Raw genomic sequence first — 12,579 nt, forward strand, 5'->3', positions numbered from 1 at the left:
CCACATTTGGTTGGACAGGAATGCAGGCTTGTTTAAGGGTAGGAGGTCTTCTCTGAGGATGGCGGTAATTAGAGCAGTGCTTTAGGCCGGGGAGGTGACCTCATGCGCTGCTATGTGTTCTCTTGGAATGGCCAGGGATATCTGGGGTACTCGCTTCGCTGTTACAGCACCCAGGTTTGCTTTTGTTTCTTGGGTGCCCCCACCCTCTGGTTTTTTCAAGATGAACTTTGACGGCAGCGTGGCGATAGATGGGAGGTTTGGAGGTGTTGGATTTATGATCAGAGACCATTGCGGTCGTTTGGTCGCAGCAGGGGGTCGTCGCACGCCAGGTCTTACTGTAGTTGGGGTAGAGCTTCAGGCTGCCTGGGAGGGTATATCATATGCAAGGCGAGTGCTCGGTGCCGAGCGGATGTACATCGAGGGGGACTCATCTATGGTGATCGAGTGGATACGGGGTACGAATAGGTATGGAGATGGCCATCCACTTATTCGTGAGACATGCAGGCTGGTTGTAGAGCTGGATGAGCACCAGGTAGCACATGTTTTTTGGGAGGCAAATCAGGCAGCAGACTGGGTCGCCTTCTATGTTGCACGATATTTCGGGATGTTACTGTGGACGTCCACAGTAGAGCTTCCGTCCCCATTGTACTTTTTATTTTTTTCTGACTTAGCAGGATGCACTCATTTTAGAGTTATATAAATTATCATTAATAAAAAAAAAAAAAAGAAAGAAGAAAGAAGAAGAAGAAGAAGAAGAAGAAGAAGAAGAAGAAGAAGAAAGCGGCAGAATACTGACTGCACCTTTATCCTTTCGCCGTCCATAAGTGATGATGGGGCAGAGGTTGTACTTTTCATCCCCCCTTGTTGTCCCCCCCATGAACAACGATGGACGGACGTAGTAAATAGCAACGAAAGCTGATTGGAGGCGGGCGACAGCGAGGACTGCTTATGATGAGGGTTTACTGTTGGAATACTGTGGTACCTCCCCTTCCGCTCCCCCTCCCCCACTACAGTGAGGAAATTAGAATCAAACATTCTCAATAAATTTTCCAAGGAAAGTTTAACAAGTTGTTCAGAAATCACTTTCCTGCAAGTTTAAAAAAAAAATTGTTTATTATAGTAGCCATTTCGCTCAATATCAGGTATGAACCTTACTTTAAAAATGTAAAAATAATAATATATAGCCGTAAAAAAGATGAATTTGGCTCCTCACGAGATAAAAGATATCTATTGCTCTTAAAATATCTAAAAATTATAAGAAAACAAAAGTTCTTGTGATCTCTGGTATATTTATCAAGTGGGCGGAAAGAATAAATCGTTAGAATAATATGATACCGTGTTTCACTATATCCAAGTATTAAAATATGATAATTTTCAATATATATATATTTATCTTATATAGATGATGATCGATAAGATGAATTCTCAATTTAAAGATTTTCTTATATATTTTAATATTCTAGCATAATAAAAATAGTCTATTCTTTTATCAATATTATGTATAAATTATAGATTATCAAAATATATAATTTTTAGGCTATAGATATTTTTAGAGGTATAGATCACAATTAACAGTTTGAATCTTTAATTTGGATATCCTATTATTGATTTGGAACCAAGAGCAATAGATATTTTCTCTTCATCAGAGGACTATAGTCTATTATTTATAAAAAATATGCTCATGTGAATAGTAAATTATTTTTAAAAAATAATTTATATAATGAAGTAATAGTTTTTTGGGCTTATTAGTATGGATACAATGACTTAATTTTCAAACAACCACCTATTCAGGACCAATTTCATAAGTTAGACTAATCACCTTATGGGAAAGAACTAAGGGTGAGCAGAGTGGGAGTTAGTCATATTTAGATTAGGATGAGGACCCAGGCAAAACCAATCTCCATAAAATATAAGTCCAATTCAATTTGACTATTTCCAACCAAGGTCTAATCTGACTACAAAAACATTCAGTTGAACCATTAATTTTTGGTTATGGGCTATATCTTAGGTGAAATTCGGGTGGCAAATCGCCAATCTGAGGATGACACCTATCCCCAAGCACGCACACAAAAGGAGGTAAAACAGGTAGTTTGAGGTGTAATATGAAGGAGGGGTGGGTCAGGACATCATTCAAAAAGGCTAGTTGGAAGGTGTAATTTGAGTTCCTCGATCCTGTATAAATACCTAAAATCTACCCAGTACCTAGTTGATATAGGATAAAACACACTCCTGCACCCATCCCAAGATGGGTGATATGGTAGTGATTTTTTCATACTCTGCTCTCTTTGATGAAAAAGATGCACCACAAGGAACATGGAATCATAATGAAGATGATAAGAATAAGATACTCCTGCACCCATCCCAAGATGGGTGATATGGTAGTGATTTTTACATACTCTGCTCTCTTTGATGAAAAAGATGCACCACAAGGAACATGGAATCATAATGAAGATGATAAGAATAAGGTGCTCCATTTGATGGCTCTTCTCCTCGCCGACCCACAGCCCAGCTCAGCTATCGGTTTCATTCCTTTTTTATTCCTTTCCAAGCAACTCTCAAGTCGGGATTTACAGCCTTGCATGGCTTAGATATTTAATGATGTTTAAAATCTACATTTGAGTACAATAGATAGCTATAAATTTAGGCTATTGCTTCACCCTAAACCAACCAGATGTGGTTTGTGAATGATATGGGAAAGGGGAGAAGGGGGAGAGAGAATTATGCTCAAATCGATGTAAGCTTGTGGGACCGTAAAGTTTGGGTTGGAAGACTAATAATTACTAAATAAAATTGGAATCAAATTTGAGAAGATTGCTTAAGAATCAGATGAACCAAGCGACACTTTTTGATCCAAGCCTGGCCCATCTTTATATTTGGCCCATATAGGTTTTGAGAGAGACGAGAAGGGGACTCAACTACATCAACCCAGTCCAAGTTACATCCATGGAGAATACGGCAAAAATATTTCCATATATTGAAACATGTGGATAATTTTGGACAATGAAACAACTGCTGGTAGCCAAGCCATCGATAGTTTCCTTTTTGTAAATGTTTGAGCGTGCAAATAAGAACAAGAGGCTAGATACGAAGGCCCAACGGTCGCAACCTACTGTGGATGCAAGGCCTCATAATGCCTTCGCACTTGGGCCCAATCCATATGGCTCCATTTAGATGCCGTTCGGTCTTCCATGCCATGCCTTGATCTTGCAAATGGGCCAATCGCTGGGCAAACTGTCAAGCTGTCTCACCCTTGCAGGTTGCATGTCAATACAACAGTTTTAGACATACAATGGATATAAGAGGAAACATGGATAGATGGATGGATGAATAGATCTCCATTTAGATTTAGTTAGATTTACATTGAACAATAGAGATCATATATCAATCAGTTGGATGTGATCTACAATCTTTAAATTGTTTACATACTTAAAATTATGTGATTCGGAGGCTCCTAACCTATATATTAAGTGATCATAAAATAGTTATAATCTAGTGTTATTTAGACTATTCATTTTTGGACTACTTGATGCATAGGCTAGGCATCTCCAAATCATATAAATTTTGGTATATAAACAATCTAAAGAAACTATATTACATTCAATGACTTGAATTATCGATATGAGACTCCTATTATTCAATTCAAACCTGACCGGCTCTGAATGGAGATCCACTCGAATGTAGCCATTCTATATATATATATATATATATATATATATATATATATATATATATATATATATATATATATAGAGAGAGAGAGAGAGAGAGAGAGAGAGAGAGAGAGAGAGAGAGAGAGAGAGAGCTGAACTTAGCTATATATATATATATATATATATATATATATTATGAAATGCCTATTTATTTTAATTTGATGTCAAGCAATCATCATAAAACATGTAGATAGACAAATGTGTGGATAAACATAATAATGCCATTGAGAGACTTTTTTTGTTCTTTTGATGAAGTATAAAGTAGGTTACTCACAAAAACTAAAACAGATCTCTTGTCTTAATGACAGCCCCTTCTGGCTTTTTGTGTGGTTTGTCAGATATTCCTATTCACTAACTACATACATATGCCTTGCAGGCATAGTCCCTCTGCACAACCAATCTCTTTATGAATTGATCTCCACTACATCTTTCAAGAGAGTCAGCAAGATGACAACTGCATCGACCTCATTGTGGACAAATTAACCCGACTTTCCAATGGGCAGGCTAATATGTCATGAACTTCTAGCAGTTCTAGCTAGATCTGCGGCTTTCCTGGCCAAATTTATTTTTTATTGAAAACTTGAGCATCAAACTCAGCCCACACCTCGGAGACTTCATTTTTCTGGGGGCAGCATTACATGGTGCAGGCCTTCCACACAACATCTCAATTCGTAAAAAAATTTCCTTCAATTTTCCTTAGCTCCCAACGGTCTCCAAAGTCATCTTTTAGGACCGCATCAGCATCAACTTTCTTGTCGTGTACACCAACTGATCCAAGAAGCTTCTCTTCTATCTGGATCCAGTTAAAACAGGCCTATGGTTTCTTCTGGGGATCAAACTTGTCACTAGTAGACCATGTAACAATATAGAACACAGATTAGAGTACACGCATTTGTTGAATTAATCGCACCTCACCGCCCCTAAGAATACGTGATGGGACCCAATTGGATGAACAGTGGGCTACCTTGCCAAACATTCTGAATAAATTAAAAAAAAACAGTGGTTCTTCGTAAATTCGATTGTACCTCCCCTGTTTCTAATTTGCATCCTTTTTTTCGAACTCCCCTTCTCTCCTAGCCCCTCGTTGGAGTCTCTCTATTCTTAATTTCTCCTGATAAAATGGTTGGAATTCTCTCATCCTTTTTCTAAAAAAAGGAAAATAACAACTTACTGAATACACGGGGTATGCCCATTTTATTGTAGAATAGGCAGAAGCGTGACAAATTCAATTGAGATTTGTTGATTCTAAAGTGAGTGGATTGTAGTATACTTGTAAATGGATCTAACTTAGCTCTTAGCCTTAGGCCTTGTTGCCACCAAGGACCGGTCAGGCCATGGTGCCGAGCGGAAAATATGCTGAAGGGCTTGGTGGAGAGTTGCTTGGATCGTGCCAGACTACAATTTGGAGCGGAGAGTTATGTCCAAAGTTCTGATTTGTAACTGAGCTCTGGTCTAAAATAGTAAAGACGAAAAAGTCTTCTTGTCAGAGTGTGTTCGACGGAGAACCCTCCAATGCTTAAATCAGGATGATACTTAAAAAATAGAGAAGGTTCTAAGTGGTCCGAGTACCGGACCACTTACCTAGAAGGTTTCCGAATTGTATAGGCGAGGCGTGCACCTATCGGCGGAAAAATTCAAACACTTGATTCGGTTTAGATTAGCAGGCCTCCGCACGTTCCGAGAATCAGATGCGAGTATTTCACACGTGGAACATGCTCTACCTGTTTTACGAGTGCAATTTCAGAGACTGCTCTGAATTATGGCCGACAGGTATCAATTATAAGTGTTTTTTCAAATTGAAGGAGTTTTTCCCCACTTCTAAACTTGCTTGCCATACGGCGAACTTTGATTACCTGTTTAAAGACATTGTGGCGGAAAATAAATGGCCGACTCTTTGTGCGAGCTGTGGTTGGTCATCAGGCCTCGCCTCGGTAATGAAACGCACCGATCACTGTAGCAAAATCGTAAATCATAATCCTATCTAAATTGATCGATCGAAAACATTGCAGACTGGCGTTGGTCTGTACCTTTCAAACCCCCACATTCCTTACCGAACCCTGAAGGCCAGCTCACAACTTCGGAGCACCGGCGATGGTCAAGTCATGGAACCACTCGTCGCCAAAAACCAGTATGAAAACGGACAGAGAGCGCACAAGAAGACATGCGATAGTCACGGGGGGAGGCATGGCTTGCTTTGCCACGATTGGCGCCGGCCAACCTGCCGCACACCTTCCACGCTGTTTCCAATCACATTCAAAAAAAAAAAGTGCTTCAAATTGACCAACCAAATTGCTTGTCATATAATAATCAGGAAGGAATAATGTGATTTTAGTCTTGAAATTGGCTAGTAACACTCTATTAAGACCCATAATCTTAAAAACCAATTAGTATATTCACCATTATGCTTAACTATGCATGGATTGCACCTTACTCATGGGTGGCCCCATTTGCTAGTAAAAGGGTGATAGTATGATTGTGGTGCATTTGTTATGCGTCATCTCTTAATTTGTGTATATTTTCCATTCTTATGAGAGAGATTATCAGGCACTACCCCCTTGCAAGATTACTTTTTTATACATTGCCGGTAGGCCAATAGAGCATGTACTAGAGGAATTAAATTTGTTTAATCTACTTTTATTTTGAATAAATCTTATTGTTTAATTAGTCCTATCTAATAATTGAATTGATTATTGTAGAAGAATGGTTTCTTCTCCTGAACTCAAACTTACGTGTCATTTAGAAACTTGTACAAGACATAGTAGGTTTTATAATAACAAAACTTATACAATTTCTTTAGGTTGGACAATGGGCAGAAGGATCTTCATGCTTTTTTGAAGGCCGTGAGAGTGTGTGGTTGTTGCAAGAGGGTTTTGAAGAGCATTTTGTTAGAAAATTTATCAGTCCTATAGATATTTAGCTTGGCGAACTCTATATATATTAAAACGGGGTGTTTGGTCACCCAAATAGGATCACCATAGTGACCTAAGATTTCTATGATTCTTATCTTGAGATAATCTAATCCTCAGTGATCTAAAATCAGCATGCTCGGTATACCATGACTCAGTGATTAAAGACCCTAGAGTATCCACCAATAACTTATTTATTATGCCATAGAAATCCAAGATCACTTGTTATATAATACCAAAAATACCCTTGACGTATGCCATGAGGATTTTTTATGTATTCTCGGTTCTCATGAATTAAGAATATAAGCAAATATACTATTTTTCATAGTGGTTGTATTCAAAACAAATAAAGCAGGCAAGCAAATCACCACTTTGTGATGCAAAGTCATCGTCAGCTCGTCAAAGATAAAGTCTTCATTGTTAAAACAGAAAAAGAGAAAGAAAGCCTTTCAACTTTTTTTTTGTTCCTTAATTTATAGATGAACTTGTATCATAGATTTAACCATCTATTCTATTGCTAGTATTTTCACAAAATGGAGAGCAAATATGTTAGGATAAATCAAGGATAATTAGCAGATGGAAGCCAGAAATTTTTCTTAAGTAGTTATTCCACGTAAATTCACAGCATATTTCCCCTTTAGGTACACAGGTTTCTTGTTATTCCATTGTCAGTAGAAGAATGGGAAAGAAAATTCCATCCAAAAAAGGAATGGAAGAAAATACATTTCACATTGGGCAGAGGGAAAATATTTTGATTGCTTTATATATTATAAAGAGACATGACATATGCATAGACTGAACTAAGGCACCATTAATTGCTCTTCCTTATCCTTGAAGCTATTCTCTACCGTATTTGGGGGAGGAGGGGGTTTATGGGAATCGGTGAGGTCACAAGGGAAATCAGCCACCCAAAGCTGATACTCTTTGGTATTAATGGCCCTTTTAGCCAACCGGTTTGTTGGCTCATTACCCTTTATGAACATATGGCTGGTCTGAATATGTACAGCTTGCCATTTCAAAAAGAAAACAAGGATGAACTCAACGTCTAGTGCATGGACACCGCTCCAAAAAATTTGTGCACAATAAATTTTGATCAAATATCTCAAAGCAAATCTACATGACAGAGCTATAGAAGAAAAAAATCTTTGCATCTCAAAAATCTTATTAAAAAATCAATGCATTGCAGATATATAGGCAGACATATGGGATGAAAGAAAACATGATTTTCCGCATGGATATCAACTTTCAAGAAAACAAGAGAACTCAATCAAACATAAAAAATCAAAAAAGCAAAATACCAAGAAATAAAAAAATAAAAAAAATAATGCCTCACAACATCAAGAAATCACTGTGGGCAAAAAAACAAAGAAAAGGAAGAAAACAAGATGGGAATGCAAATTCCCCTTAGGCACTTCCTCGGAGATGCTCTTTCTTGAATGGCTCTTTTTTCCGAACGGTACTTTCTTGAAATCTCTCACATGCAACGCGTAGAGATTTGGCCAATACTCAACTATTGGATCGAGAAGCAAAATTATCCTAAAATTTTATCCCAAGATCACCACTGAGGGTGCTTTTGGATTCCCATACCCAAGGAAGGGTTTTCTAGAACCGAGTTGGGCAGTGATTTCCAAATTGGGGATGATTTGGGATCACTACCACATAGGATCACTAGAGTATAACCAAACACGGTAATCTTATCATATTTGTCTAGATCACCCTTGATCCTAGGTGGATCACCCCATGCCAAACACCTCGTAAGATTGCTGACAACATGGTAACATTGATGTTAATTAATTGAAACCATGAGATTTTTATGGCCATATATGCTTCTCAATTTTTTTAGGTTTTTTCGACCTTTTCAAGATTTTAACTAAACCACCGATAGCAAGGCTGCGGAAATTTTCTCGGCAGGCATATGTCTAGACTTTCCGAAAATAGCATCCATTAGTCTATGGAAGTCTTCTTCAAAGAGTCAATTCTATACTTTCTACTCATCATGCTAAAATATAGAAGAGTTAGTTCTTTTTCTATTCAGCAAATTTCTCACCGTTAAAGTTGTCTAAATTGAGAAAATGTTTCCATTCAAAGCTAAGATTTCTGCAAGGATTGGCGACCGAATCCATTATATAATACGGTAATAACTTGTCTTCCCCAAAGGATTATTATATTTTGACTTGCAGTCAACGCCACTGATTTCGTACGTCATCTACACGTCCAACTAGTGCGTTCCAGGACGTAGAACATCTACTTTCCACCATTTTGTGGAGCCGAAGTGGCCAACCCTTCTTCTGTTCTCTAGAGTGGAAGTGTACCAAATCCTCTAAACGAAGGACTTGTGTGGTCGTAAGAGTGACGCGTTAATTAACGCGCAAAGTGGGGCATCTGTGTCTATATAAATCAGTCCTATCCTTCCTTCCAAGTGCGCAGCAAATTTAGAGAGTATAAACTCTCCGTCATGGCTCTTCTCCATTCCTCACTCTGCTCTTGTTGTGCCCTTTTTCTTCTAGCTTTTACTCTTCTCCAGGCTCCGCGAGTCTATGGAAGGGAGACGGAAAGCCGATACGTGGTTGGTGTTCGCTCTTTGCTGCCGAGCTCAGTTTGCTCCTCACCGAGAGGTTGGTGTAAAATATATCTAATCATTTACACTTGGCTTTCCTTGTTAAAGAGAAAGATTGCGTAGAACATTCTTCCCAAAAAGACTGGGGAGAATATATTAATGTGTCGTTGATGCATGACAAAGATATTGGCGTGGTGAATTCTGGCTGACCTTTGAAAATTGCTCAAAAGTTTTAGTTGAAAATTCAGTTCTGCCACCTCCTTCGGAAAACATAATAAATAAAGAGGTTGCACATTCTTTTAGCTCAAATTAAGCACTTTAGACATAATTTTCAGGTTACGCACACTAATACACATTTTGTGTTTCAAAATTTCTCAAAAGAGTTCCTCGACAAAGAATTGATGTTCTGAAATACTTAGATAAAAGACGGAAAGGACATGTCAGTTTCGCTGGTCTTGATGCCTAATTTGCTTTCTTGGGAATGGGAGGGTATACGAGATTGTGTGGTTCCTGGTCAACCAAGTCAAAGCCACTCAGTCCCATTTTTCAGAATGCATATGGTATATATAAATGTATATAAAAGATCTTCATGTCACGGTAGGTAGATGATGTTAGGATATAAAAAGCAACATAATTTATTCTATAAAAATTGATATTAATATGATTTAATCTTTTTTGTTATCTTTTTTTATTAATAAATTATCTTTACTGGATTTTGATCATTTTTTATTGATTTTTTTTTAAGTGTATCCTCCTAACTATATGTAATTACATGAATACCATCGTAAAGTTGCTATTTACATTTATATCCATATAAAGTTTTCCTTTTGCATATCTATTTGTAAGAATACTTCAATCATTTAAATTTTAAATCGTTTATTTGATAATGGCATTAGATGGTATGGGTACATATATAAAAAAATAAAGTAAAATAAAGTATACATGCAAAAAAAATATTTTATTAGAATATCTATGCAAATGGCAATTTTTACGAGAGTATTCATATAATTTTATATATTTGGAGACTATACATGCAAAAAATCCTATATATAAATGTATATAGAGGATCTTCATGTCACGGTAGCTAGGTATATGATGCAAGGATTTGGAAAGCTTTTGTAGGCAATATGCTGGCCAGAAAGTTAAGCAATAAATTAAACATATTCTTCAAATTATCTCCGTAACCAAATGGATATCTTACATTAATTACTCAGAAATTTACCAAAAGATACACAAACAAAATATAAACTATATGCAAGGATAGGCAACCGGCGCCGGTTCTTCATGAAAGTTTCAGTGCATATCATGCTGCTTTTAATTTTATTTTTGTTTCTGTTTTTTTGGGGGGCTGCTGCATGGCATTTTAATGAGAAGGTGCAGTATGTCGAGATTTTTTGAAATAAATGTAGCATGTAATTGGAAGCTCCAGTAGCCTATGACATTGTCTCTTTGCTAAATCTACGGACAATTATAATTCCACAGATTCAAACCCGTCCATGATGAAAGTAGTCCACCGGCACGGCCCATGCTCGCCGCTGACCCCCGGCCGGAAGCCAGCCAACATCAAACTCCTCAACCAGGACCAAGCTCGAGTCAACTGGCTCCAACGCCAGATCTCCATCGCCTCCAACGGCACTCGTGCCTCGCTCGCCACAACTATCCCCGCCAACTCCGGCGGCTCGATCGGGACCGGCAATTACGTCGTCAGCGTCGGTTTCGGCACTCCTAAGAAGGACTTCACGGTGATCTTCGACACCGGCAGCGACATCACATGGATCCAGTGCCAGCCGTGCAGTGATGGTAACTGCTACTCCCAACAGCAGCCACTCTTCGACCCATCTCAATCCTCTACCTATTCCAACATCTCCTGCAGCTCCCCCAGTTGTATGAAGCTCGACTCTCCCGACTGCTCGGCCGGCAGGTGCCGCTATGAAGTCGAATACGGCGATAACTCCCAGTCGATGGGCTTCTTCGGCAGCGACACCCTCACACTGACGCCCTCCGACGTGCTGCCGAATTTCTTGTTCGGCTGCGGCGATCAGAGCAAGGGGCTCTTCGGTAGGGCTGCCGGTCTGCTCGGTTTAGGGCGTAGACCAGTATCGCTAGTATCGCAGTCGTCGCCGAAGTATGGCGGTGTCTTCTCTTACTGCATTCCATCCACATCGAGCAAGCCAGGCTATCTGACACTAGGCAGTCGTCGACTGTCGAACGTCCAGTTCACGCCGTTGCGGACATTCTCCAATTTGCCTTCATTCTACTTCCTTGATCTCGTGGCAATCAAAGTCGGCGGTAAGCAGCTTCCAATATCTTCGAAGGTGTTCTCTACTGCCGGGACGGTGCTTGATTCCGGCACAGTGATCAGCAGATTGCCTCCATCGGCCTATGCCGCCCTTCAGTCGGCATTCCGTAAGCAGATGACCAGGTACAAGATGGTGCCGGCTCTGTCGATACTGGACACATGCTATAATTTCACAGGCTATGACACGGTGTCGGTGCCGACGGTGGCGCTGATGTTTGGAGGCGGGACTACCCTTAACGTCGACTTCTCCGGCATACTATACGTGCCCAACGTTTCGCAGGCGTGCCTGGCGTTCGCCCCCAATGGCGATGCCAAGGACTTTGGCATCATCGGCAACGCGCAGCAGAAGCGGTTTAATGTGGTTTATGACATCGCAAATAGAAGAATTGGGTTTGGCGCCAACGGTTGTAATTAATTGGTCGAACACAATGGTTGGGAGCATGATAGATTAACTGATTGATCAAGCAACCAGGAGAGAAGAAAAAGAAATTAAGAGTTCATCGTAAGAAAACAGAACAAAAAGAGAACCGGCCTAGTGTAGGACGAAATAGTCCCTCTACTTAATTATTCAAGAAAAAAATAGCATGATTATAGTCGTGCTAATTTATGTTTGGCATTGTTGGAGTTAATCCCGATTCTAAAGCTAATTGTTTTTTGAATGAGTCATAGTTAGTGGAGTTTGTGTGTCCTGTTATTGTGGCTACTGATAGCCACGTTTCCATGTTTCCTTATTTTTAGTTTTTAGTTTGTAGTGGCTATAGTGGCTAGAGAATAGGAATTTTTTTTTCTACCTATTATAAATAGGTAATTGTTATTAGTTTAATGTATGAAAGTTATCTTTATTTTGTTTTCCAGCAATACAAAGTGTGTTTCTCTTCCTCTGTTTTGTGGTTTTTTTTCTGCTTTTATCCCTTCTACTCCTTCAATTGGTATCAGAGCAGGTTCAATGAATGGTCCTGTTCAGATTTCGGTTCCTGTTTTGGATGGCAAAAATTACAACCGATGGTGTGTGCAAATGAGGGTACTTTTTGATTACCACGAATTGCTAAGTGTCGTGGAGAATGGAGTAGCTGAAATTGCAGAAAATGCCAATGATGCCCAAAAGCT

The 12,579-nt window shown here is 39.1% G+C and overlaps 1 protein-coding gene across 1 annotated transcript; it reads left to right on the plus strand.

Moving 5' to 3' along the window:
* The first annotated feature begins 9,019 nt into the window (after positions 1-9,019).
* Positions 9,020-12,353, plus strand: LOC103718934 (aspartyl protease family protein At5g10770-like). Its single transcript, XM_008807947.5, has 2 exons — positions 9,020-9,231; positions 10,656-12,353. The coding sequence occupies exons 1-2, from the start codon at positions 9,072-9,074 to the stop codon at positions 11,885-11,887; spliced, it is 1,392 nt and encodes a 463-aa protein (XP_008806169.3). The 5' UTR covers positions 9,020-9,071; the 3' UTR covers positions 11,888-12,353.
* The last annotated feature ends 226 nt before the right edge of the window (positions 12,354-12,579 follow it).

The sequence above is a fragment of the Phoenix dactylifera genome, chromosome 2 (genome assembly GCF_051530095.1).
Source record: "Phoenix dactylifera cultivar Ajwa chromosome 2, Ajwa_hap1_PhDact_Kaust_v1.1, whole genome shotgun sequence".
Taxonomy (NCBI): domain Eukaryota; kingdom Viridiplantae; phylum Streptophyta; class Magnoliopsida; order Arecales; family Arecaceae; genus Phoenix; species Phoenix dactylifera.